At 44.9% G+C, this 25,458-nt stretch overlaps 1 protein-coding gene across 1 annotated transcript in view; it reads right to left on the bottom strand.

The window, feature by feature from the left end:
• Positions 1–3,346: 3,346 nt before the first annotated feature.
• ALDH1A2 (aldehyde dehydrogenase 1 family member A2) overlaps positions 3,347–25,458 on the bottom strand; it is a 116,494-nt gene continuing 94,382 nt past the window's right edge. The window contains exons 8-13 of the mRNA XM_052646637.1: positions 16,115–16,217; positions 13,704–13,888; positions 12,148–12,312; positions 11,311–11,468; positions 10,784–10,858; positions 3,347–3,419 (exon numbers count right to left, since the gene is read on the bottom strand). Coding sequence (XP_052502597.1) covers positions 3,347–3,419; positions 10,784–10,858; positions 11,311–11,468; positions 12,148–12,312; positions 13,704–13,888; positions 16,115–16,217 — 759 coding nt within the window. The remainder of the gene's footprint in view (positions 3,420–10,783; positions 10,859–11,310; positions 11,469–12,147; positions 12,313–13,703; positions 13,889–16,114; positions 16,218–25,458) is intronic.

The following is a 25,458-nucleotide window of genomic DNA, read 5'->3' as shown; positions in this document are numbered from 1 at the left end:
TGGCGGGAGCCTGGAGCAGGGCAGTGCCATCAGACTCAATGGCCAACCCCCCGCCCTCGCAATCTGAGTGAGTTCCAGCATGTGGTAACTGCTCTTGCCAGTCCATCCCCTACCACAAGAGCATGCCTTGGCCTGCCTCACCTCTGCTGACTCTGAAGGTTTTACTTAAATTACTTCCCTACCTCAAGCCTTGTTTAAAATCCGTCTCTTCCAACAACTTGTCTCTGTCCTCTTGAGTGCCTTCCTATATTAACTACACATTCCAGTAGATTCACTGTTTCTGTTTTACTTCCTACATTGTATTTTGTCCTTTATTATCTAAAACGTCATGAAAAAGAATATTATCCCTATAAATGCACTGAGGATGATTTGGAGGAAAAGGTACAATGGAAATCTCTGGGGTGAACAAGAAGACTGTATGTAGTGCTGATGACAAAGGACCAATGGGTGTCTCTGTGTTGGTTTCATTAATGACCTCTGTAGTGCCATCTGTCTTTGTTTTCCTTTACGTCAGGATCATAAACAGATGAGGTTTGAAGGACTTTGTGCTTTGAAGAACTATCAAATTATGTCTTACCTTATTCTGGATTCCTGTTATTTGTAACCTCTACTTGGCATTTAACACAGCACTTTTACACGACTATTCTGTGTCCATCTTGTTCTCATTTTCTTCTCGACATCTCAAAGTACTGAACATGAGGTAGACTCAGAGAGAGCCTACAGCCTACATTTGAGAGTTCACCCCATGCCCGGGGATGGCATTCTCCCAAGCCCAATTTGTTCCTCTGAGGAACAAGACACCAGCAGTCCGAGCAAGCAATCCCAGTCCAAAGCAACATGTCTCTCCCTGGGACCCACTTCCTTTGTGTCGAAGTCATCGGTTTTTGTTTTTGTTGCACTTGTCCAGGACTTGGGTTGGGGAAGTGGGGTTGGAGGAGGGGATGTGTTGGTCTGAAGGGTGGAAACCACTCTCCTAAAGCACCACCCTGAGAACACACAGAAAGCAAACATGCTCTGGCTGGGCCTACAGTCACCATTTACAGCTTCCTTTCTACAGCTGCAAAAATATTGCATCAGGTTGTCAGTTTCTGACTTTGTTTTTGTTCAGTAAATAAAAATAAAGCTACTGATAAATGCCATTAGTAAATGTGAGCTCTCGTCCCATGGTCCACGTTTGTGAGAACAAGGCCTGAAGATTCCTCTACAAGTTAACTCTCCTGGAGGCTACTCTGCATGAAAACTGTCATTTCCTGTGTTTCATGCAGGGCTGGACTGGTTTGCCACACAGAACCGTATGTATACCTGGCTTTATTTAAATAGAGTCAGAAATAAGGGCTTCATTTACCTTATGGCAAGAATACCCTCCCAGACTGCTCAGTAACCAGAGCAGGCAACATGCCTGAAAAGTCCAGCTGCTGAGCCAAAGGCCTAGATGGACTCAGTATTACACAAAGACACTGATAAACATAGCCAGAAGATCCCAAGAAGTACACAATATAAATGCTTTATTGCTAGCACAGAGGTTTCTTTTTAAGTAAATTAAAAGAAATAAATCTTCATTTTCACATTCTATATTGCAGTTCAAGGTAACTAGCTGGTTAGTGGATATGTTCATGGGGGACACAGGCTATAGGAGGAGAGCATGACATTCACACGAAAGAACTCAGAAATGTGGCATCTCTCAAGGCATCCAGCCACTGTCCTTTGTCAATAACAGCAAGTAGAAGTTTCTTTAAAACATCATGAGTAGACACAAGGGTTATAAATAGACAACCGGCAATGTTAGAAAGCAGAAAACCATTAAATACAGAAGGCTATATATGTGTTGCCCATATTTCATATACTCTCGGTTAGGTTTGGTACTTTTAAATAAGTGATCTTCATCTAGGTTAGAAATGAATTGGATTCGGCAGCTGGAAGGGAAGCTGACACTGGCCACGTCATGGAGCCTTCACTGGGAAGCAGCAGTGTGGTGCTCAGCTGGGAGCAGAGGGGGACAGGGGGCCGGCCTGTTTCACACCATGCCCCCCACCCTGCCAGGAGGCCAAGAGGCAAGAAAGGTGTGTGGACGGGCCATGGGCATGACAAGTGGAGCTCTGGTGGGGCGTGGCAATCATGGCACACTGGAACACTACAAATGGAGAAGGAAACCTCCAGGCCTGGCCAGCTCTTCCAAGGTTACCGCCAGCAGATCTAGGGCATGGGGGCCAAAAGTAACACTTGCTACACCAGGACTAGCAGGTGGTGGGCACAGGGGACTGGGGGGCAGAAGAGACTGTGGATTCCAACTGCAGGGAGAATTCACTTCATATGAATTGTCTGCAGAACTGGACATGGGATTATTTCTACAAGGCACCCAGCATTACCTTCTTTCCAAATTCTCAAGTCCACTCAGATCACTTTTTGGTTGATTTGAAAGATAAGCTTTGGAAAAGATCTTATCAATCTGTGAAAAACAACCCAGACCCTAACTTATTCCAGAATAATCAAGAAGGAATTAAATGCATACATGCACATGTATGCGCGCGCACACACACACACACACACACACACACACACACACACACACACACACACACACACACACACACACACACACACCCACCCACCCACCCACCCACCCAAACCATGCAGTGAGCCCCGAGGCTGTGAACTACACAGAATGGTCTCTGGAGCTCCATCTCCTGATCTTTCACTCAGGTTATTTATGAATGTAAGAAAGCCAGACTGGGTCAGAAACTTCCTAAGTTCTTTCTCCTTAGTACATCTGCAGTGTACCAGCTCCTGGCATTTTCAATCTGGTCTGGCTCTAACTAAAACCATTTCATGTTTTGCTTTGAAGAAATGGATAACATGAAACGGTAATTTGGCTGCAAAACCTTGGAAAATTGTTCCCGGACCAAACATCTGCCCCAAATGAGCTCAGCTGAGATCTCCTTGGAGGAGCAGGAGGGGAGCGTGAACAGAGAGAGCCTGGAAGAGGGAAATGAAGACAATGGAAAGGCTCCCTTTGCTCCTGAGTGAGGTCCTCTGTGACAGAGGCACCAAACAGTACAGCTCCCTTATTCAGGCCCTCACCCCAGAAAGACACGCTGGATGTGCCCACAGCTGCTCCCCAGCCTTTATCCCATTCCCAATATTTGGTATCATTAAGGTGATCCCTCACAGAGTGCCAAGAAACCACGCCCACTGGCTTGCATTCATTACACCCAGCGAATGGTCTACATGCTGTCATTTGAATTGTTAAATAAGGACTAAGTATTGGGGATTCCTGAGAGCTGGGCCCCACAGGGAAAGCAGAGAGGGGAATCGTGCAGGCTGGTCTTCACCTTCCTTCTTGGCCATCTTAAGAGTTCTTCTGGGGGATCTTTACTGTCACAGTCTTAACTTCAGAGTACTCTCGCAAACCAAATTCTCCCCTGGAAAACAGAAAAGGGCAGAATCAGGCTCCTGAGGCCAAAACATTCCAACGTGGGCTTTCCCCTTCAGGAAATGGGGTAGAAACTCCACTCCTACCACTGGACACCTGGGATGTGTCTGTGCTCTCTTGGGTCTCCTGGAGATCTAGTCCACTTCAACTGAAAGAAAACCACGAGGTTCCCAGGTAACAGTCCTCTTGGCTTGGGATTCTACATTCCTTCCCGTTAGTCCTTGGGTTTAATGTGTGTGCTCAGTCGCTGAGTCGTGTCTCTTTGCGACTCCCTGGACTGCAGCCAGCCAGGATCCTCTGTCAGTGGGATTTCCCAGGCCAGAATACTGGAGTAGGTTGCCATTCCCTTCTCCAGAGGATCCACCTGACCCAGGGATCGAACCCAGGTCTCTTGCATCTCCTGCATTCTTTAACACTGAGCCACCTGGGAAAGTGGAAACAAATACCTAAAGGCCTCCCATGGAGGAGTACAAATCACCTATAATGCCTTAAAAATAGAACCCTAAATAAATACTGTCCACAGTTCTCCACAGAGTCAGGGGAAAGAGTCAAGAAATCAAAATAACTGACTGAAGAGGAACTGGGATGTGGTAGTAAGCTGTTCCCTAAGACTTGCCTTTGGTCACTTCCCCTCCTGGCTCACGGCACTCTCTGGGGTCTTGGTCATGGACCAAGGAGTCTGTGTCATTTGCAGACAAACACTGATGGCACTGCTAGCATGGGGCAGCACTGGGCTGGGTGAAAGAGAAACGACATAACTGGTCCCAGCCTCTGAGGAGCTTGCAGGTGGTCCTGTCTGAGAGGGAGGGGTGGGTGCCAGGTCACCTGCCTAGGTGGCCACAGGAGATGAAGCCCCGCGACCGCTGCTCTAAGGATGCTGGGGCGAGGACAAGCCTCCTTGACACAATGCTCCTTTTCTTCACCTCTTTTCTCAAGTTCCTTCTCATTTTACCTCTCTTTAAATGTCTCTTTTTCTCTTCTCTATTTCATTGTTACATGAAGTATGTTCTCTCAATTTTTTTCTATAAAATACTTGAACTTTTGTCTTCTTTTCTTTTTAAAGTCACTCCTCTGTGAAGCTTCTCCTCACGCTCTCAGGAGCACACCCTACTCCTCTGTGTTCAGAGCACCTGTGCCTGCCTCCACTACTGACTGTCTGCACCAGGGGGCAGGGTGCGGGAGGGAGGTGGCTGCTCTGTCTCCCTCACCAACCTAGGTCTCACTGATACAGCTTTCCGTCCTCCCCCACCCCAGTGTGTGGCCCACAGCGCCAGGCTGAAGGCACCTGGTGACTGGGGGGTTATCGGAGAGCTCTCCTGGCACCACGCAAGGCTCCTCATGCATTTCCAGGGCCTCCTCCGAGCACCAGGGCACCTGAGGGGTCATGCTCCCCCCAGCCCCCAGGACATCAGAGACCGGGGCAAGCAAGCGTGCCGTCCTCTCATCTGCACTGGCCATCTTGCTCCAGGGATGAGAAGAATAAACTTGGGATTGCCCCACTTGGTATATGGTTCCCTCACTGGCTCCAACCAGGCTGTCTCTTTATTACCAGCTCAGCTCTGGCTCTCACTAGGCTTTTTCCTGCCCCTGGGCAATGGTGCATGTGTCTCCTCATCACAGACATCATCTGCCTCCTGTCTGAAGCGCCGTTACTCCCTTCTTGTTCCCTTGCCTGTGCACGCACTTGGGGCAGACCCTGAATCACTCCCCTCAGATCTCTGGCTAGGCTGTGAGAAATGTAAGAAAGCCTTCAGAGGCAGGAACTTGCACTCCAGTGCGACTGTCAGACCCCAGACCTCTGGGTGCTCAAAGCAATGGAAAGCCCTACTGGACCGCGGGCACTTCTCCCCTGGACCCCAGGCAGCCAGCTGCAGTAAGCGCTCAGACTGCTCTAAGATGGAGGGCTGGGTTCCTATCTGCCACAGGAAGAAATAACACCCATGGGCCCGACCGCAGGGAAAGCCAGCGAGACGTCCTAGGGCACTGAGTGGAGCTGAATGCTGGGGTGGGGGATCAGCAGACAGCAGCGCCCCCTCGGCTTTGTGTTAACTGGCTGTGTGCCTCCAGCCAACTCATCCCCATCTCCTGGTACCCAGCTGTCTTTCTGACATCAGTTCCTGAATGTTAGTATTCATACCACTCATGAAGCTTGCTTAAAGTGTAGGTTCCTGACAAATCCCTTCCTAAGACTCTGTTCCAGTCGGTCTGGGGAAAAGCCCAAGAGACCATGAGATGGGTGGTTATTGGACCCAGACTTTGAGCAATACTGCTGTAAGGTCTCTGAAAGCCTTGACATTTCAGTTCTTCAGCTATTTTGCCATCTCCTTCCAGGGTCTTTCTCTCAGATCTACTGAAATTTTTCTTAATCCAGTTAAATTCTGTGGCACAGACAGTTTCACAGTTAAGGAAGCAGCTCACTGCTGCACAAAAGGCAGATGCACTGTTACTGACATGCCCCAATATCTCTACAAGGGCATCTGTCCAGCTGGGTCATGGCTCAGGGCACAGGACATTTAGAAGCCTATATTCATGTATGGATGTGAGAGTTGGACTGCGAAGAAAGCTGAGTGGTGAAGAATGGATGCTTTTGAACCGTGGTGTTGGAGAAGACTCTGGAGAGTCCCTTGGACTGCAAGGAGATCCAACCAGTCCATTCTGAAGGAGATCAACCCTGGGATTTCTTTGGAAGGAATGATGCTAAAGCTGAAACTCCAGTACTTTGGCCACTTCATGCGAAGAGTTGACTCATTGGAAAAGACTCTGATGCTGGGAGGGATTGGGGGCAAGAGGAGAAGGGGATGACAGAAGATGAGATGGCTGGATGGCATCACCGACTCGATAGACGTTGAGTCTGAGTGAATTCCGGGAGTTGGTGATGGACAGGGAGGCCTGGCGTGCTGCGATTTATGGGGTCGCAAAGAGTCGGACACGACTGAGCAACTGAACTGAACTGAATTGAACTGATTCCTGCTTCTTGGCCAGACTAGGTTATATTCCCAAAGATGAACCAAACTCGGCGTACATATGAGGTAAAGTAAGATGTTGAATTTTGGTGTCTCTCAATCAGCCATTTTAGGAAATCACTTAGACTCACGCATAAAGCAAACAAGGGTTTCTGCCTAGGGTGTCTGTTTCCCTGCCCTTTCCTTTGGCTTACAGCAGCATTTCTCAGAGCAGGGTCCCTGGATCACCTGTACAGAATTATTCCAGAAATTTGTTAAAAATGCTATCCTGGGCCCTAGCCCAGATCTACTAAATCAGAACCTCTGAGAGGGATGTCACCAGATAGGCGTGCTTGGCAAGCCCCTCTCCCAGCCTGTAGGTGACTTCCCCATGCACCCGCATACTGTACACACACACACACACACACACACACACACACACACACCCCCCACAGATTCAGGGCATCCAAACAGCGCTTCTTGTCTTCAAAGCCTGTGTCCTTAGTTTTTAAAATGCAGAGGTTCACAGCTTTCTTTCCATCCCCCAGGTTTGTGGCACATATTTTGTAGCTTGGGCTTTATGACCTCTTGTCTCAGGAGAGCTTAATGAGATGGGAAAAGACATGAAGACTGAAATAGATGGAACTAGCTGAACAGGCAGAACTGAGAGAAACTCAGCCCAAGTCTCTGACCCTAGGAATTAAAGGCCAACCCACTAGGTGAAAAACCAACTCTGAATATTCATTGGAAGAACTGGTGCTGAAGCTGAAGCTCTAATACTTCGGCCACCTGATGCCAAGAGCTGACTCACTGGAAAAGAGCCTGATGCTGGAAAAAACTGAGGTCAGAAGGAGAAGGGGGTGACAGAGGATGAGATGGTTGGATGGCATCACCAATTCAATGGACATGAGTTTGAGCAAGCTCTGGGAGATAGTGCAGGACAGGTAAACCTGGCATGCTGCAGTCCATGGCGTTGCTGCAGTCCATGGCGTTGCAAAGAGTTGGAGACAACTTAACAACTGAACAACAATCACCAGGTAACCTGCAGAGGGCAGCCCTCTCCACAGCTCTCTGTAGGGGAGCGATCAGAGGCTCAGACAGCCCTCAGAAAGTGCTGCCTCCCTTCTCTGTGCCTCTCGGAGGCGGGCAAGGTGATGCCAGGAACCAAAGTTGCATAGAGCCTGCAGGCCTTAAGAGAAACAGTTCTGTCCAGCTGGAAGGTGAAGCAGAGTTTCTGGGACTGTATTAAATAAGAAGGAAGAGTGAAGGACCAGGACAGGGCAGGTTCTTCTATTTGAAGCATTTCCTACCACTCAGGGTCATTTAAGGAAGAGAAAACATGTTTTGGGGGCAAACAGGGACAAAGACTCATATAATTTAGACAAGATAAAGTGAGTCTCATCAGAGAGCACTGTTTCCTAATTGTTTTTTAACTGCATGGAGAAGGCCAAATCACTGTTAGTGCCTATGAGATGAGTAGAGAGAGAGGCCACTAGTCTGTGTGGTTCTGACACAGCCAAACTGTTCCCTGGACCTTCTTCCTAGGCAAGGGCAATGCTTCCGATAGAAAGTTCTGCACTGGACACTGTCACAAGCTTGAATCCTGGTGGAAGGCTTGCCCCATGATAAGCGTCCAGGGCTAGCCTGGGATGAGAAACTGCTAACCAGCGGTTACATATGACAAGCCTATTTTATGCCCATGACACACGCTGTTAACAACCTGTAACAGTCTATGTGAGTGGCATTTCCAGAGCCAGTGACGACCCTGACATTTCAGAGGCCGAGAGAGCACAAACACAGGGGCGGGGAATGAAACACGCTGAATGCATCTTGAAAAGCAGGAGCAGAAAGTTAAGGCAAGTTAAGAAGAGATGAGTACGTGGAGACTTTATAAAAGCTGAAGGAATACTAATAACAACAAATACTAATAACAACAAATGGGTTCTGGCTGTAGAGCAAGTGGGAGGTCCTGAAGGCCAGAAGCAAAGGTTCAAGCAAGAGCAGCTTCTCGCTGGTGTCACCACAGACAGAAAGCAGGCTGATGATACTAGCTGAAATTTAGGGAAACTTGTGCTGCATTTCTAAAGTAATACATTTATTAAGAGAAAAATGGATTGTCTACTTGGCAGTCATTTAGTTGATCAATAATGATGATAGTAGCTCACATTTTCTGAAGGTTTGTCAGACACCCTGATGGATATTTGGCATACTTGATTCTCACATTTAATCCTCACAGCAACCCTGTGGGGGAAGTGCAATAACAATGCCCATTTTATGGATGAGGAGACTGAAGGTTAATGAGATTAAGTAATTTGTCCAAGGTGGCACAGGAATTAAGCAGTAGAGCCAGGGTACATATCTGAGCTGTGTGATTCTAGAAACTCTGCTCTTAGCCTCAAAGCTAAATCTCAAAGCTAAACTTCATTTTCACGGTTTAATGGCTCAGGAGTAGAAATTATTAGCTACAGTATGTAAAGATGTAAATCTTCTGTGCTGGTCATGGGGTCACTCCTCTTCTCCCTAAACACCACACCTTTCTCTCATGGTGCCTTTGCTCACCCTTCCCTCACTACCAACCCTAGAAAAGTATTCCTCTCTCTTCATCTACTTAAATGTTCCTCTTCTTTCAAGGCCAATTCAAATCCTTGTAAAAGATCACGTCTAAAGTTGTCCTGGACTTCTCTGGCTCATACCATCTCTATCACCCCTGAATTCCTCTATCACTTCATAGGCTGTTCTGGAATTCTTTTGATTCTTTAAGTGTTGTGTATTTAATTTATCCAACAAAATGTTAAGTAACTCAATGAGCTGGACCTTTCCCCACAGACCAAGGATCATGCTTTGCACAAAGTATATGCTCAGTAGTTGTTAGCAGGTTAATTGTGAACTGAACATTTGTTTAAAAAAAGGATATATTCAGTAATGCCAGGAAAAGTGGGCATAGAAGATATTTTCTCTTAAGAGTCACAGGATTTAGAAAACATGGAACCAGCTCTTTTCAAAATGAGTGAAAATTCAAGTTTTGGGGATGAGGTATCAGCTCAGGAAGACCCTAGCTACCGTTCCTTCTTCAAAGCCATTCTAAGAATCCATCTATATATGAAACTGCAAATACAACCTCTCTAGTTTTCCTCTGCCACAGTCCTATTTTTCACATCCTTAGCATCGCAAGAGGGAAGTCCAGCTCTGATCCTGACCCGGAAGAGTCCTTATTAAACCTGATACCCACACTTCCTTGGCCAGACATCACAGAAACTAAGCCACCAAAATTCTGGTTCTAAGCTCAGATCTGCTATTTACTGGCTGTGTAACTTAGGCAAGCTACTTAACCACTCGTTTCTCATCTGAACCATCTATGAGATACACATAATGTATCTATTCCATAGAATTACTGTGAAAAGCAAATGAGACAAAATCAAACAATGTTAGGTAAGAAGGGAGAATAAAGCTACATGCAGAGCAGGCATCTGATTAATACCTATTACTGTTATCGCAAAATCCTTGTAACGGGTCATCTTCCTGTAATCTCTACCAAAACATCCTCTCTACACCAAGAATGCTGCCCTTAAAATCTCTGGTATCTCCTCAGCTCCCACACCTGCCCTCTAAAGACCTTTCAGACTGGGTTTAAAGCAACCTCTCCACTTGCATCTTCAGCAAGTCCCCTCCGTTCACCCCATGTCCAAGCTCTACAGCCCCACACTCGAAAGATCCAACAGGCACCAAGCAGGTGGCAATGAGCGAACTGCGTATGTGTAACAATAACAGCAACCAATATTAAGTTCCGTGAACTGCAGAACTCACAGCCGCAACAATTCCACCATGGCTGAATGAAATAAGCAAGAAATTTAGATTTTATGGAAAGCCTCCTCTTTTTGGATGTCAGGTAAAGATTTTTAAATGTTATGAGGAAAAAACCCCAAAACATTTCTCTAGGCCAGATTTGTCCCTGAGTAGGCAGTTGGTGACCTGTTTTAAATACACCAAATTCTGTCTTGTGTCTGGACTATTCTGTACTTTCTGTGACTTCATGCACAGGAAGTGTTCTTGCTACTCCCTCTGCCTGGAATATCTTCTCCTAGAAAAACTGAAATGTTATTCCTTCTGAAACTTCATAGGCAAAATTGATTTTTTTCTCTGTACTTAACAAGATATTTAACCTACTTCTATAATAGCACCTATTACATGAGATTATTGGTGCATGAATTTTTCTTCACTCCCACTTAAGGTAAGGGCATTGTTGTGTTTTAGTTGTCCTTGTAATGTGTGCTTTGTTTATAGACATGTGTTTTCAACATAGTGTTTGTTTAATGAATGGATGGGAGTAAGAGAATTCACTGGTGTGAGTACACTCTGAGCTGCTATTTGCAACTCTGTTTCTCTTTGGGCACCAGCAACTTGGGACACTTACATTTCTCTCCCATTTCCAGACATCTTGAATCCCCCAAAGGGGCTCTGGGCATTTAAGGCATTGTAACAATTGATCCTAAAAGAATAAAACATGTCCTGTTAGCGTGAGTTCTGTTTACACAGAAATAATCCCTCTGGCATGGTATTTCTTCTGCAAGTTCTATTTTTAAATTCCTTTTCCCACATAGGAATTCTATAATTTAAGATTCTGTGTTTTTTTTTTAAATTGTTATTGGAGGATAATTGCTTTACACTGTTGTATTCGTTTCTGCTGTACAGCAAAGTGAATCAGCTATATGTATACATATATTCCTCTCTCTCGAGTCTCCCTCCCACACTTTAGATTTCCTGATTTAGCCAATAGGAAGTGTCCCTTCTCAGGGTGAAGTCTTTAGTTGGTCTCCCCCATCTTACCAGAGCTTATGTGCTTATTTCACACAGGCTCTGAAGAATTACAAGGCCCTGCACCCCCCAAACCCTGCCCCACAGAATATGTTATGGCCAGAACGAGACTGACCCTGATCTTACCAAACAGTCCCGGCTTGCATTGCAGAAGACACTGTGAGAGCCTTGTTGATGTCGTTAGTAAAGACAGCTGCTACAAGCCCGAAGTCTGAGTTGTTGGCTCTTTCAATAACTTCATCCATAGTCTTAAACCTCAAAATTTCCTGAACAGGGCCAAAGATCTGCAACAAAACAGATGGATCCAACATGGATGCTTTGCCATCCTTTCACCTGTTCTCCAAATTTCAGGCAAGTGTATTCTGCCTTCATCATTTAAATGATGTTTAAGTTTAGCAGAACATAACGGTAAAATATCCCAAACTTTCCCAGAGTAAGATCACATAAGTCTACCTTTAGAGTGTAACACCTCCACTCCCCGGCCCTGCCTGGCATCCCTTCATTTCACTGTATGTTCTACAGCTGTGTTCTCTACAAGCTCCCAGGCACTGCTCCAGAACTGAGAGCTACTGCTCTGGGTTGCTGGTTGATCTGCAACTGGTCCTCTCCTACAGAAGTGTGATGATGCTTGGGTGCTTTCTCTTTCCTGGTTAACAGCCTAATGAACCACGCTGGGGGGACCTTAACTGTTCAATGTATTACTGAGACTAGTGAATGATTTTTATGATGATTCTGTTGACCGATAGCACCTACAATCATCAAGTGCTGTCACCTGGCCTCCATCTAGCTGGCTTGCCTTTTTGTCTAGCTTTTTTCTTGAAAGTGGGATGTCCATAGCCATGTTTATTGCTATTGCATAATGTATATAAGGTACAAAGAACTAAACCTCTAACAGTGTCCACTAGAAATGCCCTGGAAACAACCCTGGGGAAGAAGTGGCTGCTGCTGAGGTCTAAGAGCTACCTCCTCCTTGGCGATCCGCATGTCGTCAGTGACATTGGAAAACACCGTGGGCTCAATGAAGAATCCCTTTCGACCCAGCCCCTTGCCTCCGCACTCGAGCTTGGCGCCCTCAGCCACACCGCTCTGGATGAGCTCTAGGATCTTGTTGTACTGCTTCTTGTCAATCTGTGGAAGAAAGCACGTAATGACTCCAAGTGAAATCTTCTCTGAAAATGGACTAAAATACACTCAAGACTCTCTCCTTTGTGATTTTTTTTCAAAGTTTCATTCTACGTAATCAAATCACATGGAACTGCTGTTAATTAACCATTTTTGATCTACAACAAGTGAAATTTTGTATGGTTCAACCTAAGACATCAAGAATTCCAATAAATGCACTGATCTGCTGTTACTGACAAATCGTAACTACCAGTTCAAGATTTAAGCAATGTTTCTCAATGACGGAGATATTGGTTGATTGACTACTGACTTTTTACAGAAGTAAAAATTAGCCTTATAGACAAATGAATAGTGTAGTGACTTGTACTGATACTAAACAGATGAAAACAACAGAGGAGCTAACACGCAGCCCCTGTACATGGCGCTACACGTCAAATCCTATTGGGGTAGCATTTTTATGGAACTGCAGTTACACCATCAGAGGAAAGGATTAAGTTTAAAGAGGGAGAGCTAGCATCCTAGTCCATAAAATAAGGTCATTCTTGCCTCCTCCATGAGGCCCCAAGTTATAGAGTTATTGCTCAATTGCTATTGTAAATAGAATAAAAACCTACACTCACCTGGGTTTGAACTGCTGTTAGAACTTTAGTCTTCTCTCAAATGGCCCCCAAACTAAGGAGATGTTGTTTCTTATCAGGAAAACCCGTGCTCTCATGATCCAGATGAGATCTGGTCTACATATTCCTTTAAATACTCTCAGTTCAAAACTAGAATTCATCTGGAAAAACACTTAGATGAGTCGGGAGGACCTGCAGAGCTCAGGAGTGCAGTCTGCATGGGGTCTGTGGGCCTCCTCCTTCACCACAGGGCATGAGGCATTCAGGGTAAGAGCGAATCACACGACAGAGGAAAAAGCAGACAGCTCTTGCTCCCTACACATTTACAAGCTGCACGTAGTTTCCCCAGAGTGGGTCAGGTTGGTGGAAAAGAAACCTTGGCAGCCGGTAAAAGGATAAATGGTTTCCGGGAAGGAGAGATACCTGCCCTCCCTGACTGTGGCACCTGTGGGGATGTCTTGAATCCAACAGTTAAGAACTGGGTTCTAGTTAAGATCCATCTTGCCATGCCTTTTTTAGAGCCAAGAGACTCCAACTTACCCCCAAAGTTGATGATACCCTTAAGGGAGTCCTAATCCCTTAGTTTCTCAGAGATAAAGTTTAGAAACGAAAAGAGAAGTGTAAGACACAAGCAAGTAATGCCTTGGTGGCTATATCTTCAGCCATGAAGACAACTGAGGAGGAGGAGTAAGGAGGCTGGTGCCTTGTTGGGCTCCATCACAGCATCCTACTTCTGTGCTCACCAGGGATTAAGAAAGGACATGTCTATGATTTCTCTACCTGGGGTCCCTGCTCGGTGGTGGGGTCAAAGGGACTGCCCACTATGCGCCTCTTGGCCCGCTCCACACTTCTTCTCACAAATTCTTCATAGATGGACTCCTCCACAAAGATTCGAGACCCTGCCGTGCAGCACTGGCCTTGGTTGAAGAACACACCCTGGTGAGCCTGCTCCACAGCATAGTCCACTGCAAGAGGAAACAGCCATGTTCTCAACACCAATCTATGGGACTGCCTCCCTCCCCTCCCCAAAGAACCAGGCATAATGTCATGCTCACTGCAGAGCAGAACCACGAGCAGCCCAGTGAAAAGCACTGGACTGAGAACACAGCTTTTTCCTACTTCTAACCAGACCCTGGCACTATTGGCTATGTTAAGCTTGGCAATCTACTCTTGGAATCCCTTTCTTATTCTATAGAAAAGAGAAATCAGACCACATTATCTATAAAAGGAGTCTCAAACCCCAATAATCCAAGGGGCTGGGCAGATCATGCAATGGTAGTTAAGCAGAGTGACAGAGACTCAGAACCCCTATGCATAGACATAGCCCAGGGTTGGCAGATTCCAAGTTTAAAAAAAAAAAAAAGAAATCAATATTTTGTGTAACATTTAGAAGTAAACATAGCTAAGGGGCTTCTTAGGTGGTGCTAGTATTAGAAAACCCACCTGCATTCAAGCAGGAGATGCAGGAAACATGGGTTCACTCCCTGGGTCAGGAAGATCCTCCGGAGGAGGGCATGGCAACCCACTCCAGTATTCTTGCCTGGAGAATCCCATGGACAGAGGAGCCTTGTGGGCTATGGTCCATAGGGTTGCAAAGAGTCGGACATGACTGAAGCGACTTAGCGCACACAGCACAAACATAGCCATACCCTGCATTTGGCCTATAGACTGCCAATTTGCAATCCCTAATCTATAAGACCTTGCAGTTATGCTTTTAATTAGTGTTTTGGTGAATTAAACTGTAACAGCAATGATCGTCTTTGAAGACACTAAATTTCCTCTATATTTACATATATAATAGCATGGAATTATATAATAGCATGTGGTAACTCATTTTCATCTCTTGTATCTTATATTTGAAAATAGTATTAATAAACCTGGTGTCTGTGTCCTTAGTCACATCTGACTCTCTGCAACTCTATGGACTATAGCCTGCTAGGCTTCTCTGTCCTCGGGATTTCCCAGGCAAAGAATACTGGAGTGGGTTGCCATGCCCTCCTCCAGGGATCTTCCCAACCCAGGGATTGAACCTGCATCTCCTGTGGCTCCTCCATTGCAGACAGACTCTTTACCACTGAGTCACGAGGGAAGCCAGTGTCTGCTAGTTGCTAAATGACTGACTCAATGAATCCATCAATGTACTATCAGTGGAGTGCCTACATTTTAATAGGAATTTAGTTATAGAATTCTGATCTCTTTGACAACTAGTATAAAGCTGAATTCTTTGCAAATTCCAAGCTAGGGCTGAAATTCAGGTAATCTGTTTTCTGACATCTCTAATAGTGAAATTGAGGGAGCAGGGGTGCATGGCAAGATGTGGAGAAGAAAACGGATGCTTGAAAGAAGTTTTGTAATTTCATTCCCTGGGAAGTTTTCCCAAACAGAAGGACCACTCCCATGCAGAGTGGACTAGAGAGCAGCCTATCAGGAGACATGGGGTTTCCTAGATTGTAGCTCCAAGCCTCTGTATAGTCGGACTGCCAAGGTGTGATCATCTCCAATTTAGGTCTATTCATACAGAACTGTGGAGAAGGGACTGGTAACCCACTCCAGTATTCTTGCCCGGAGAATCCCACGGACAGAGGAGCCTGGTGGGCTACAGTCCATGGGGTCCCAAAGAGTCAGACACGACTAAGGGACTAACACAACACACAACACACATACAGAACTGACCACAGTGTGTCATCAACCTTGCTGAAAGCCACGGGAGCAACAGAAAGGGGAGTGGGCAGCTAAACGGAGAAGAGGGTGTGGGTTTGGGACAACGCTGGCAGGGCTGGTGAACTAAAAAATTTTAATGATCTACAAAGCTACCAGGCATACATGAGACGTTTCAGATTTCTTGAATCTAGGCGGAGGCTACATTTCCAGGGTTGAGAGGCTTAAACCACACTGTTCTTTCCACTGTGCAGCACTGGCCAAGCCTTCACCTCTTCTATTATATTCTACAACATTGCAGAATCAAAAGGCTTATGATGTCTAGAAAACAAGCTCTATCTGATTATAAGTGGTCTTTCCCAAAAGTGGAGAGAGGTTTTTCTCCTTAGAATGAAGGGTCTAGACTTTTCTCCTTGACTGCCACTTAGCTTCAAAGACCTTTCTCTGCATGTTCTGTCTAAAGTGGAGATAACAAAAGTGACCACAACGTGGCAGTGTGCCAGGACAAGGCAGCACATATGTGGTGGACTTACAGTCAGCATCTGCAAAAATAATGTTGGGACTTTTTCCTCCAAGTTCCAGGGTTACTCGCTTCAAATTGCTTCTTCCAGCTGCTTCTTGGATAAGCTTTCCAACCTGAAAGAAGGGCAATGGAGACAGGTTTTGCACATCTTGCAGTTGAGACCATAGGCAGCTGTATGCAACAGTGGGACAGGGTAGCAGTGGACCCTGCAGGGCAAAGCACCCGCTGGATACACAAGATCGGCTCCTGTGGTCACCTGGTGTGGACAAGATGTGTAGTCTGGGATTCAGTTTCATGTCTGTGCTGAAGGGAGCTGGAAGACAGCTTTAGTTTCATGATGGAAGGAGCAAGGAAAAGGGGGTTAAACCTGATTCTTAATCACTGAATGATTTTTCTAAAGATAACTGGCAAGCAAAATGTAACCAGAGATTTTCCATCACTACACTGTGGCTTTTAGCTTTGGACTCTGGCCTCTAGAAAAAAGCCAACTGGCTCCACTTGAAAGACTTTTATGAGCATAAAACAAACTCTTCATGTGTCTCCAAAAATGCCAGGTATGACTTTAATCACATGGTCCAAATATATATATATATATGTAAATACATATATATATAAACCTCTGCTTCTGCCTAGGGCTATAGGAAAAGGATTCCAGAAAGCTGAGGACCTGTCTTTATTTGTGCAATGCCCATTAATCTAGAATCCAAGCAAGCGAGAGGTGAGTTTGAAGAAAGCACTTCCCATTGTGTAGACTCACACTGTTAACAACATTGAAAGTATCAAGATAGAAGCATGGATGCAGCACCTAGAGCCCCCATTCAAGAAGGAATGCCTTGCCTCAGTGACTAGGAATGCTGTCAGCTCATTCTGAAAAAAGCTTCCTCATCCAAAGGGACAGCCTCCCCTGGGGTCCCACACCCACTGCCTGTCAGTGGCAGTGGCGCCACCACTAGACAGCTCTGCTTCACCACACCCGCATGCTTGGCGGAGGCCACCAGGCCTACGCTGCAGCTCCACTGCCCCTGCCTCCACTGCCCTTCAGCTGGGATTCCCAATAACATATAACCTGCATGGCAAACTCCACCTCAGCAGCCCCTTCCAGGGCACCTGGTCTGCGACAGGTGCTGCTCTACTGGAGGACAGCGGTCACTCCGTGGAAAGCACTGAGCCACCATATAGTTCTTATAGGCCGTGTGCCCTTGTTGAGACGAAAACAGTTACTCATGACCTGGAATCCTACTGAAAATAACCCATTTTAAAAGTCTAGGGGAAGAGAAATACTAAATATATGTTGGACTCCTCTAGTCTCTGACTGAGATCCTGACTGATTACTCCTCAAACAGTGCGGAGCAGTTAAAAGGCCCTGGAGCCTGGATTTTTTAACTGATTATAACACTTAACAACTGTTTGAGCTTGGGATTAAAAAAAAAATCTTTTCTGAGCCTCCATTCCCTCCCCCATAAATGGAGCCATTCCCTCCTCCGTAAACACTACCTGCATCAGAACTTCACAGCAAATAGAAGGGGGAAAAAATGGAAACAGTGACAGATTTTATTTTCCTGGGCTCCAAAATCACTACAGATGGTAACAGCAGCCATGAATTTAAAACACACTTGCTCCTTGGAAGAAAAGCTATGACAAACCTAGAAAGCATATTAAATAGAGCAGAGACAGCATCACTTTGCCAACAAAGGTCCATACAGTCAAGCTACGGTTTTTCTAGTAGTCATGTATGAATGTGAGAGCTAGACCATGAAGAAGGCTGAACACTGAAGGGCTGATGCTCTCAAATTGCGGTGCTGGAGAAGACTCTTGACAGTCCCTTGGACAGCAAGGAGCTCAAACCAGTAAAACCTAAGGAAATCAACCCTGAATATCACTGGAAGGGCTGATGCTGAAGCTGAAGATCCAATACTTTGGCCACCTGATGTGAAGAGCTGACTCACTGTAAAAAACCTTGATGCTGGGCAAGACTGAAGGCAGGAGAAGGGGACAACAGAGGATGAGATGGTGGATGGCATCACCGACTCAATGGACTTGAGTTTGAGCAAACTATGTGAGATAGTGAAAGACAGGGAAGCCTGGGCGTGGGCACAAAGAGTTGGACATGACTTAGCAACTGAATAACAACAACAACAACATCCAAACCTACTTGTCTTGAGGATGCAGTGATCTAAGATCGATGGCCCTCAGAACCCAGGCTGGCACACAGTAAGTGCCCATATGAGTTACTCACATCCAGGTGCGAGAGGCCAGCCCCCACCTCGCCCCAGAGGAGAAACAGACAGTCCGTAAGGGGTGGGGCCTTCCAAAGCCGGTCTCCTCTCAGGGTTCCCAACTATGTACACATATCAATTACCTTGGGGAAACACTGAGGAAACTCTCCGTCATGCCACCAATCTCCAATACTGCTCATTAGCTGGATTAAATGCTTTTTATGTTTTTATTGTTACTCTACCTCCTGGCAAGAAAAATTTAGAAAATGTACTCCCATTCTGAGGAAATCTAACCTTGGTTTTAAAAGAGGTGAAATTAAGAGTCTCTCAGATGCAGAACACTATTGCTCATCAAAGGTGTAAGGAACACTAACACCTGATCCTAAGGATCAATGCGCAGACTAGTCCATGGCCAGACTGCCTTTACCCACTTGCTGTGTGCCTCTCTCTTCTACTTCCCAGGAATATGGGCTTACAAAGCCCTCATTCTCAAGCAAATGTGCTTTTTCTCTTGCATGAGGGAAGTATGGATACACAAAAGAAAGGAGAATTTGGGCCTCTATGCTGGTCAGAGAACAGCAGGTGGGTGAGATCAGGACTGAAGCCTGAGAGCCCAGTAGAGGCAAACCCACACGAGGGCGATAGGGCTTGGCTCTCTCTGCCCCGAGGAATCCATATTAACTGATGGGGATTCACTTCAAAGTCCAGGAAGATAAGGAGAGAAGCGCTTTCTCAGAGAAGATAATCACTATCACTAGAAGTCAAAAACATTATTATTAATTATATTAAAAAACTAGCATTTACTAAGTGGGTTTATATGAGACATTTACATGTATTCATTCATTTAGGCCTCTCAAAACCCCTAAAGGTAGGTATTATCTCATTTTAAAGAACAGTAAACTCAAGTTAGAAATCAATGGCTGTGTCTCTTTCAATTCTGGTTTCCTTGGTGTGTATGCCCAGCAGTGGGATTGCTGGGTCATAAGGTAGTTCTATTTGCAATTTTTTAAGGAATCTCCACACTGTTCTCCATAGTGGCTGTACCAGTTTGCATTCCCACCAACAGTGTAGGAGGGTTCCCTTTTCTCCACACCCTCTCCAGCATTTATTGCTTGCAGATTTTTGGATCGCAGCCATTCTGACTGGTGTGAAGTGGTACCTCATTGTGGTTTTGATTTGCATTTCTCTGATAGTGAGTGATGTTGAGCATCTTTTCATGTGTTTGTTAGCCATCCGTATGTCTTCTTTGGAGAAATGTCTATTTAGTTCTTTGGCCCATTTTTTGATTGGGTCGTTTATTTTTCTGGAATTGAGCTGCATAAGTTGCTTGTATATTTTTGAGATTAGTTGTTTGTCAGTTGCTTCATTTGCTATTATTTTCTCCCATTCAGAAGGCTGTCTTTTCACCTTGCTTAGAGTTTCCTTTGTTGTGCAGAAGCTTTTAATTTTAATTAGATCCCATTTGTTTATTTTTGCTTTTATTTCCAGAATTCTGGGAGGTGGATCATAGAGGATCCTGCTGTGATTTATGTCTGAAATGGAGTATTACTCAGCCGTTAAAAAGAATTCATTTGAATCAGTTCTGATGAGATGGATGAAACTGGAGCTGATTATACAGAGTGAAGTAAGCCAGAAAGAAAAACACCAATACAGTATACTAACACATATATATGGAATTTAGAAAGATGGCAATGACGACCCTGTATGCAAGACAGGAAAAAAGACACAGCTGTGTATAACGGACTTTTGGACTCAGAGGGAGAGGGAGAGGGTGGGATGATTTGGGAGAATGGCATTCTATCATGTATACTATCATGTAAGAATTGAATCGCCAGTCTATGTCTGACGCAGGATATAGCATGCTTGGGGCTGGTGCATGGGGATGACCCACAGAGATGTTATGGGGAGGGAGGTGGGAGGGGGGTTCATGTTTGGGAACACATGTAAGAATTAAAGATTTTAAAATTAAAAAAAAAAAGAAATCAATGGCTGTTACCAGGTTACCTGGATGGTTACTGCAGAGCCTGTTGGGCTCTGTGCAGGCTGACTTCAGGGTCCAACTGTGGACCACTTCCTCTCCTTCCCTTAACCTCCTCCCAGCACTGTCTTCCTTTACATATTTGCTGAGCATCTAACACATGGCACATACCACCAAAACCTTGTCCTTGAACTTAGAAGAGAGGAAGAATATCACTTTTTACAGACACAAATAATGATCACAGTTCATCAGCTACAAAACTTATATTCTGCCTTCAGACGGACTTTTGAAAACCAAGCCAAAGGAAGCAGAAACCACGGCTTTTACACACAGGAAGACGCTGAATAAATGTTTGGTACTGGTGAAGAGAGTGCCGGCCTGCTGGCATGACATTTCTGTTAGCTCTGTTCCCTGACATTCATCAAAGTGCTCCATGGCTTGGTATCTGTTGCACTAAGAATGCTGTCCAATGATTAGTATTTTCATGGCTACAGTAACTATACAAAAATCTTGCTCAGTCAATGGTCATCAGAGAAGAATACCTAAGAAAAATTTTTCCTGTGTCAATGCTTTGCCAACCTTTCCTTGGAAACCAAATTTATACTAAACACTGCAAGGCAAATCTCAGATGAATAACACTTTTTCTTTTCATCTTTGGAAGAAGGTCATATTGCAGCCCAGCCTCAAGAAAGAAATGGATGTGTTACCTACGCTACAGGAGAAGCACAGCCATCTAGAGTGGCCTCGTGACAGAATACTCTGAAAAATGCCAGTTTCTCATCAATCCCCTTCATTCAACATGTACTCCCAGTTCTCCTTCTATGTGTCAAGCACAATGCTAGGTACTGCTCCTTATCCACAAGGGACTCACAGCCAAGAGGATTCCCATGTAAACTAACAAGTGCTCAATAAGTACAAAAAAATCTGGGCCTGACTTAATATTAGAGCTGAACAGTGGAATTATGGTTGTGCAGCATTTTGTTATAATCCAGGGTCAGACTCCTTTGAACCTCGCCCAGAGAAGTGGGCTAGGATGAAACCATCATTAATTACAGGATTGGGTATCATAAGCCTTCCCATTTTACTCTCAGTTTCCAGGTCAGACTGTCTCTGGAGAATACATTACTACTCAGGAATTCTGCCCACAAATGGAATGAAATTAAGTGACCCTGAAGGGAGGCACTTCTCACTACACTCAGCGGGAAAGAGACAACAGGAAGAATAGATGTGACTCCAAAGCAGGGAATTCTTAGCAGGAAAGAGTAATGTTTAAAAATGAAGAGTTCACTTGAGAACTGATTCTTACAAAAAAATATGATACGTCCTGTGCAAAGCAACCTAAAATATTACTTGTCCGAATCCCATACAAAGGTTTCCGAAGTTAAAATCTCTGGAGTAGGAAAGTCCAGGAAGAAGTGAATTATAGACATCAAATGAAGTACAGACCTGGGATTAAGTAGCTCATATTAGAAAAGTTCCATGGGGATATTTATGTGCCACGCCAGTCATCTTTATACACGAACAGAAGGGAGGAACATATGATGAGCTAAATGAGGCTGCCAGGATGGACAGGCCTTCTGAGTAGTTCAAGTCAAGGCAATGGGGTGGACTTCGTAAACCTAAACCCTATTCTGATAAATAGCCAATCTGTGAGATAAAACAGAGAAACAGTTTGAGAAACTAAATCTTGTATCTGAATACGGATTAAATAGAATAAAAGGCACAGAGACCAGATTTTGACCAAATTTATCATTATCTTTTTTTTTTTCAAATAAGATTTTCCAATATACTTACTATATACCCTGTCCTATTTTCTGACAACCTAGCTAATTATAACCATGACCAGGCTAACAGACTACAATTTGGCCCACAGGAGTGAGAAGACCTATTTACTACAAGCTCTGGCTTGGTTTCTAACTAACCTTTGATTTGGGAAAGTCACTTCACCTCCTGGGGCCTCAGCTTCTTTATCTGATGAATAAAGGCACCTGCCAAGCAGTTAACCTGGCCCTTAGTGCCCCAGTACTGGGCCTCCCCAATGGCTCAGCAGTAAAAAATCTGCCAGTAATGCAGGAGACCCAGGTTTGATCCCTGGGTTGGGAAGATCACCTGCAGGATGGCATGACAACCTGGGAAAATCCCATGGACACAGGAGCCTGGTGGGTTATAGTCCATGGGGTCCCAAAGAGTTGGACACGACTGAGCAACTGAACACATACACATACACAGACCCAGTAAGTTGGAAGAGTTAAAAAAGACTCAGGGCCCCTGTTCATTCTGAGGGTCTTGTCTACAGTTCTCCTGGATTGTTCTTGTCTTTGAGCAGAACTCAACTTTCATAGAGGCATCATCACTGCACTGAATGGGAAATTAGCCTGATCTTTTTCAGTTTCCCACAAAGAGTTCATTATGAAAGAGTAAGTGATCTTGTTTCTATCATGTGGCATCTTAACTTGGCGCTCCCTGCAGAGTCTCTCAGCTGTATCTGTGTCCCCTGAACAGGCAAGGGCAGGGACCTGGGGCTCGCCCACACATAATGGAACTGGGCTAACTCTCAGCAGGAATGTTGGCACAAGTCAACTCTGACTCCCATCCTCATTTCGAACAGTCTTCAAGATTGATATCAGGAGTATCCTTGGAAGAGCCACAGTGCACCAGAACCATGCTCATGGCAATGCAGCAGGGTAGGAAATGCAATTTGGAGCTTTGCATGGAAAATAATTTGTTATACAGGACAAAAAAGACCATGAGAGGCTTCCTGTGCCCTCTTTACTTAAGGTTGTTGCTTCCTGAACAGATCTAAAGTCTGGTAAAATTTTCCTTTTTATTCATTAGTTAATCATCCATATTTCTAGGATGGGTTTCTTTTCAGAGATACTTCTTTTTCTTGATTAGTTAAGTATACATGATGGAGTGGATTCCTTTTAGAGATAAGCCACCTTTTTTAAGAAATGGAAAAATCTCTACTAGAGACATCAATAAACAGGTTGAAGATGAATGATTTTTACAATATATTTCATTTATTAAACCCCAAACAAACTGACTCTCTGGTTCTTCCATCTCTCCTTTCTTGATGTTCAATGTGCTCTAGGATCTGTCAGGATAGAAACAGAAATGCCCCAAATATGTGTGTACTGTAGTGTTAGTTGCTAAGTTGTGTCTGACTCTTTTGCGACCCCATGGACCGTAACCCACGAGGCTCCTCTGTCCATGGGATTCTCCAGGCAGGAATACTGGGGTGGGTTGCCATGCCCTCCTCTAAGGGATCTTCCCAACCCAGGGACTGAACCCATGTGTCTTATGTCTCCTGCACTGGCCGGTGGGTTCTTTACCACTAGCGCCACCAATATGTGTCACTGGACATCTCTTGTCTCTTGGAAATATCCAGAAATAACAGACCAAATCAATCTGTTTGGATCTGCATCAGAAAGTAACAGGACCAAGGCATTACAGAAGCTCCTTTAATTTAAGGAATAAAAGCAATTTCAAAACTTTGTGAAATTCAGGCTGTAAAGACCAGTGCAGCCACTGCTCGTGCCCCCAGCCCCTCTCCTCCACCACCATTCTCACCACACACTTATCACTCCAGCACATGAACCACTTGCCCTTCCTGGGATGTGGCTGTGTGCCTCTATCAGCTCCCTTCTGTTTGAAATGCCTTTCCTCTCCTCGCTTACTCATTTTTCCAGCCCTACCTTTGCTACCTCCTCTGAGAAGCCAGCTTTCTGGATCTGCCCTCACTACAGGGTTTGGTTTTCCCACTTTTCTGATCCCACATAACTCTCATACTCTTCTTGTTTAACTGCTGCCTTCCCTACCAGACTGACAGTAAGCAGAGGGACTCCTGTGCATGTGCACATGCACGCACGCGTGAGCACAAACAGACATTTTCAACAACATCTGACAAGTCAACGGGCCAGACATTACAGTTGCTCTTCAAGTCTCTGGAAATTGGAGAATATGAAGTCTTTAAGGAAACGGAAGTGAGAGATTGGCAGACAGGATGCCTGTGTGCAAGGCCCTGCTTTGCCACCACTACTAGCACCATCCTTATCTTTGGCTGAAACTTCCACATCTTCAATGAAGGGAATGGCTTCGTGGTTCTAACACTGAATGCACATCTATTTTCCTGCAGCTCTTAAAAACTTTTTCTTTGTCTGGGCTCTACCTCCAGAGATTCTGATCATGGTGTCTGCAGTGGAGCCTACAGGCATGGGCATTTTTAATGTGCTGCTAGGGTTAAAAACCATGGGATTAAAGAATCTTTAAGGGCACCTCTCTCATACTGTCTCTAATCTTCCCCTGTTGGTTCTATTTTTCAGTTGTTGAACATTCTCATTTATTGAGCACCTATTCTGAACTGCTTGTTCTTATAAACATTATTTAATCCTCATGGTGATCCTGTGAGGCAAGAATTATTACCTTATTTTAGGTTTGAAAGAAAAAAAACATGACTCAGGTCAAGCAATCCTGAGTTGCTGACAGGCACCCACCGAGCGGCAGGGCTGCTCTTCTCCACATGTTCTCCTGGGATTAGATACTGCTGCTCTGAGCAGAACCCTGATGACTAAACACACTCTCCACAACTAACAGGTATTCTAGAGTGACTGCCTTGAACATTCAGCCTCCTTCTGTTACATAAGACTCTCCTTTTGTATTTCAAATAAATTTTAAAAATTAAGACTTTGATTTTGGGGAGGTCTCCTTTGATAGGAAGAAGCCTAGAATCCTCAAGTCAAAGGTACCACATGTCCCACGAACCAGGTGATCTAAAGGGATGGGCTTCCTAGGATCGGTTCATCCTCAGCCTGAGCTCTCGCAGTAAGAGACCTACTGCAGAATGAATCACGGCATCGCAGGGTGGCAGGCAGAGGCTACAGCAGACTCTTTCTTTTTCTTCAGTAATCAAATTTTTCTTCAAGTGTTAAACAAGAAAGGTAATAACTTAAAATTTGTACATCCAATGGTTTTGACATAACAAACTGGTATTTTTGATTCAAACGCTAGATAGTTTACTAATGGACTTATACAACCTTAGAAAGACCCTTATAAGCTGTTTTTAAAAAATAACTAAAACTCTGGCAGGCCACTTCCTCCCACCTACAAAGAGGGGTGAGGTTACCCAGAGGGGAGGGCTGACCCGATTCATTACTCAAGCAG

This window comes from Budorcas taxicolor, chromosome 10 (assembly GCF_023091745.1).
Source record: "Budorcas taxicolor isolate Tak-1 chromosome 10, Takin1.1, whole genome shotgun sequence".
Classification (NCBI taxonomy): Eukaryota; Metazoa; Chordata; class Mammalia; order Artiodactyla; family Bovidae; genus Budorcas; species Budorcas taxicolor.
The sequence above is the reverse complement of the archived record's forward strand: the minus strand, read 5'-3'. Positions and strand labels throughout refer to the sequence as shown.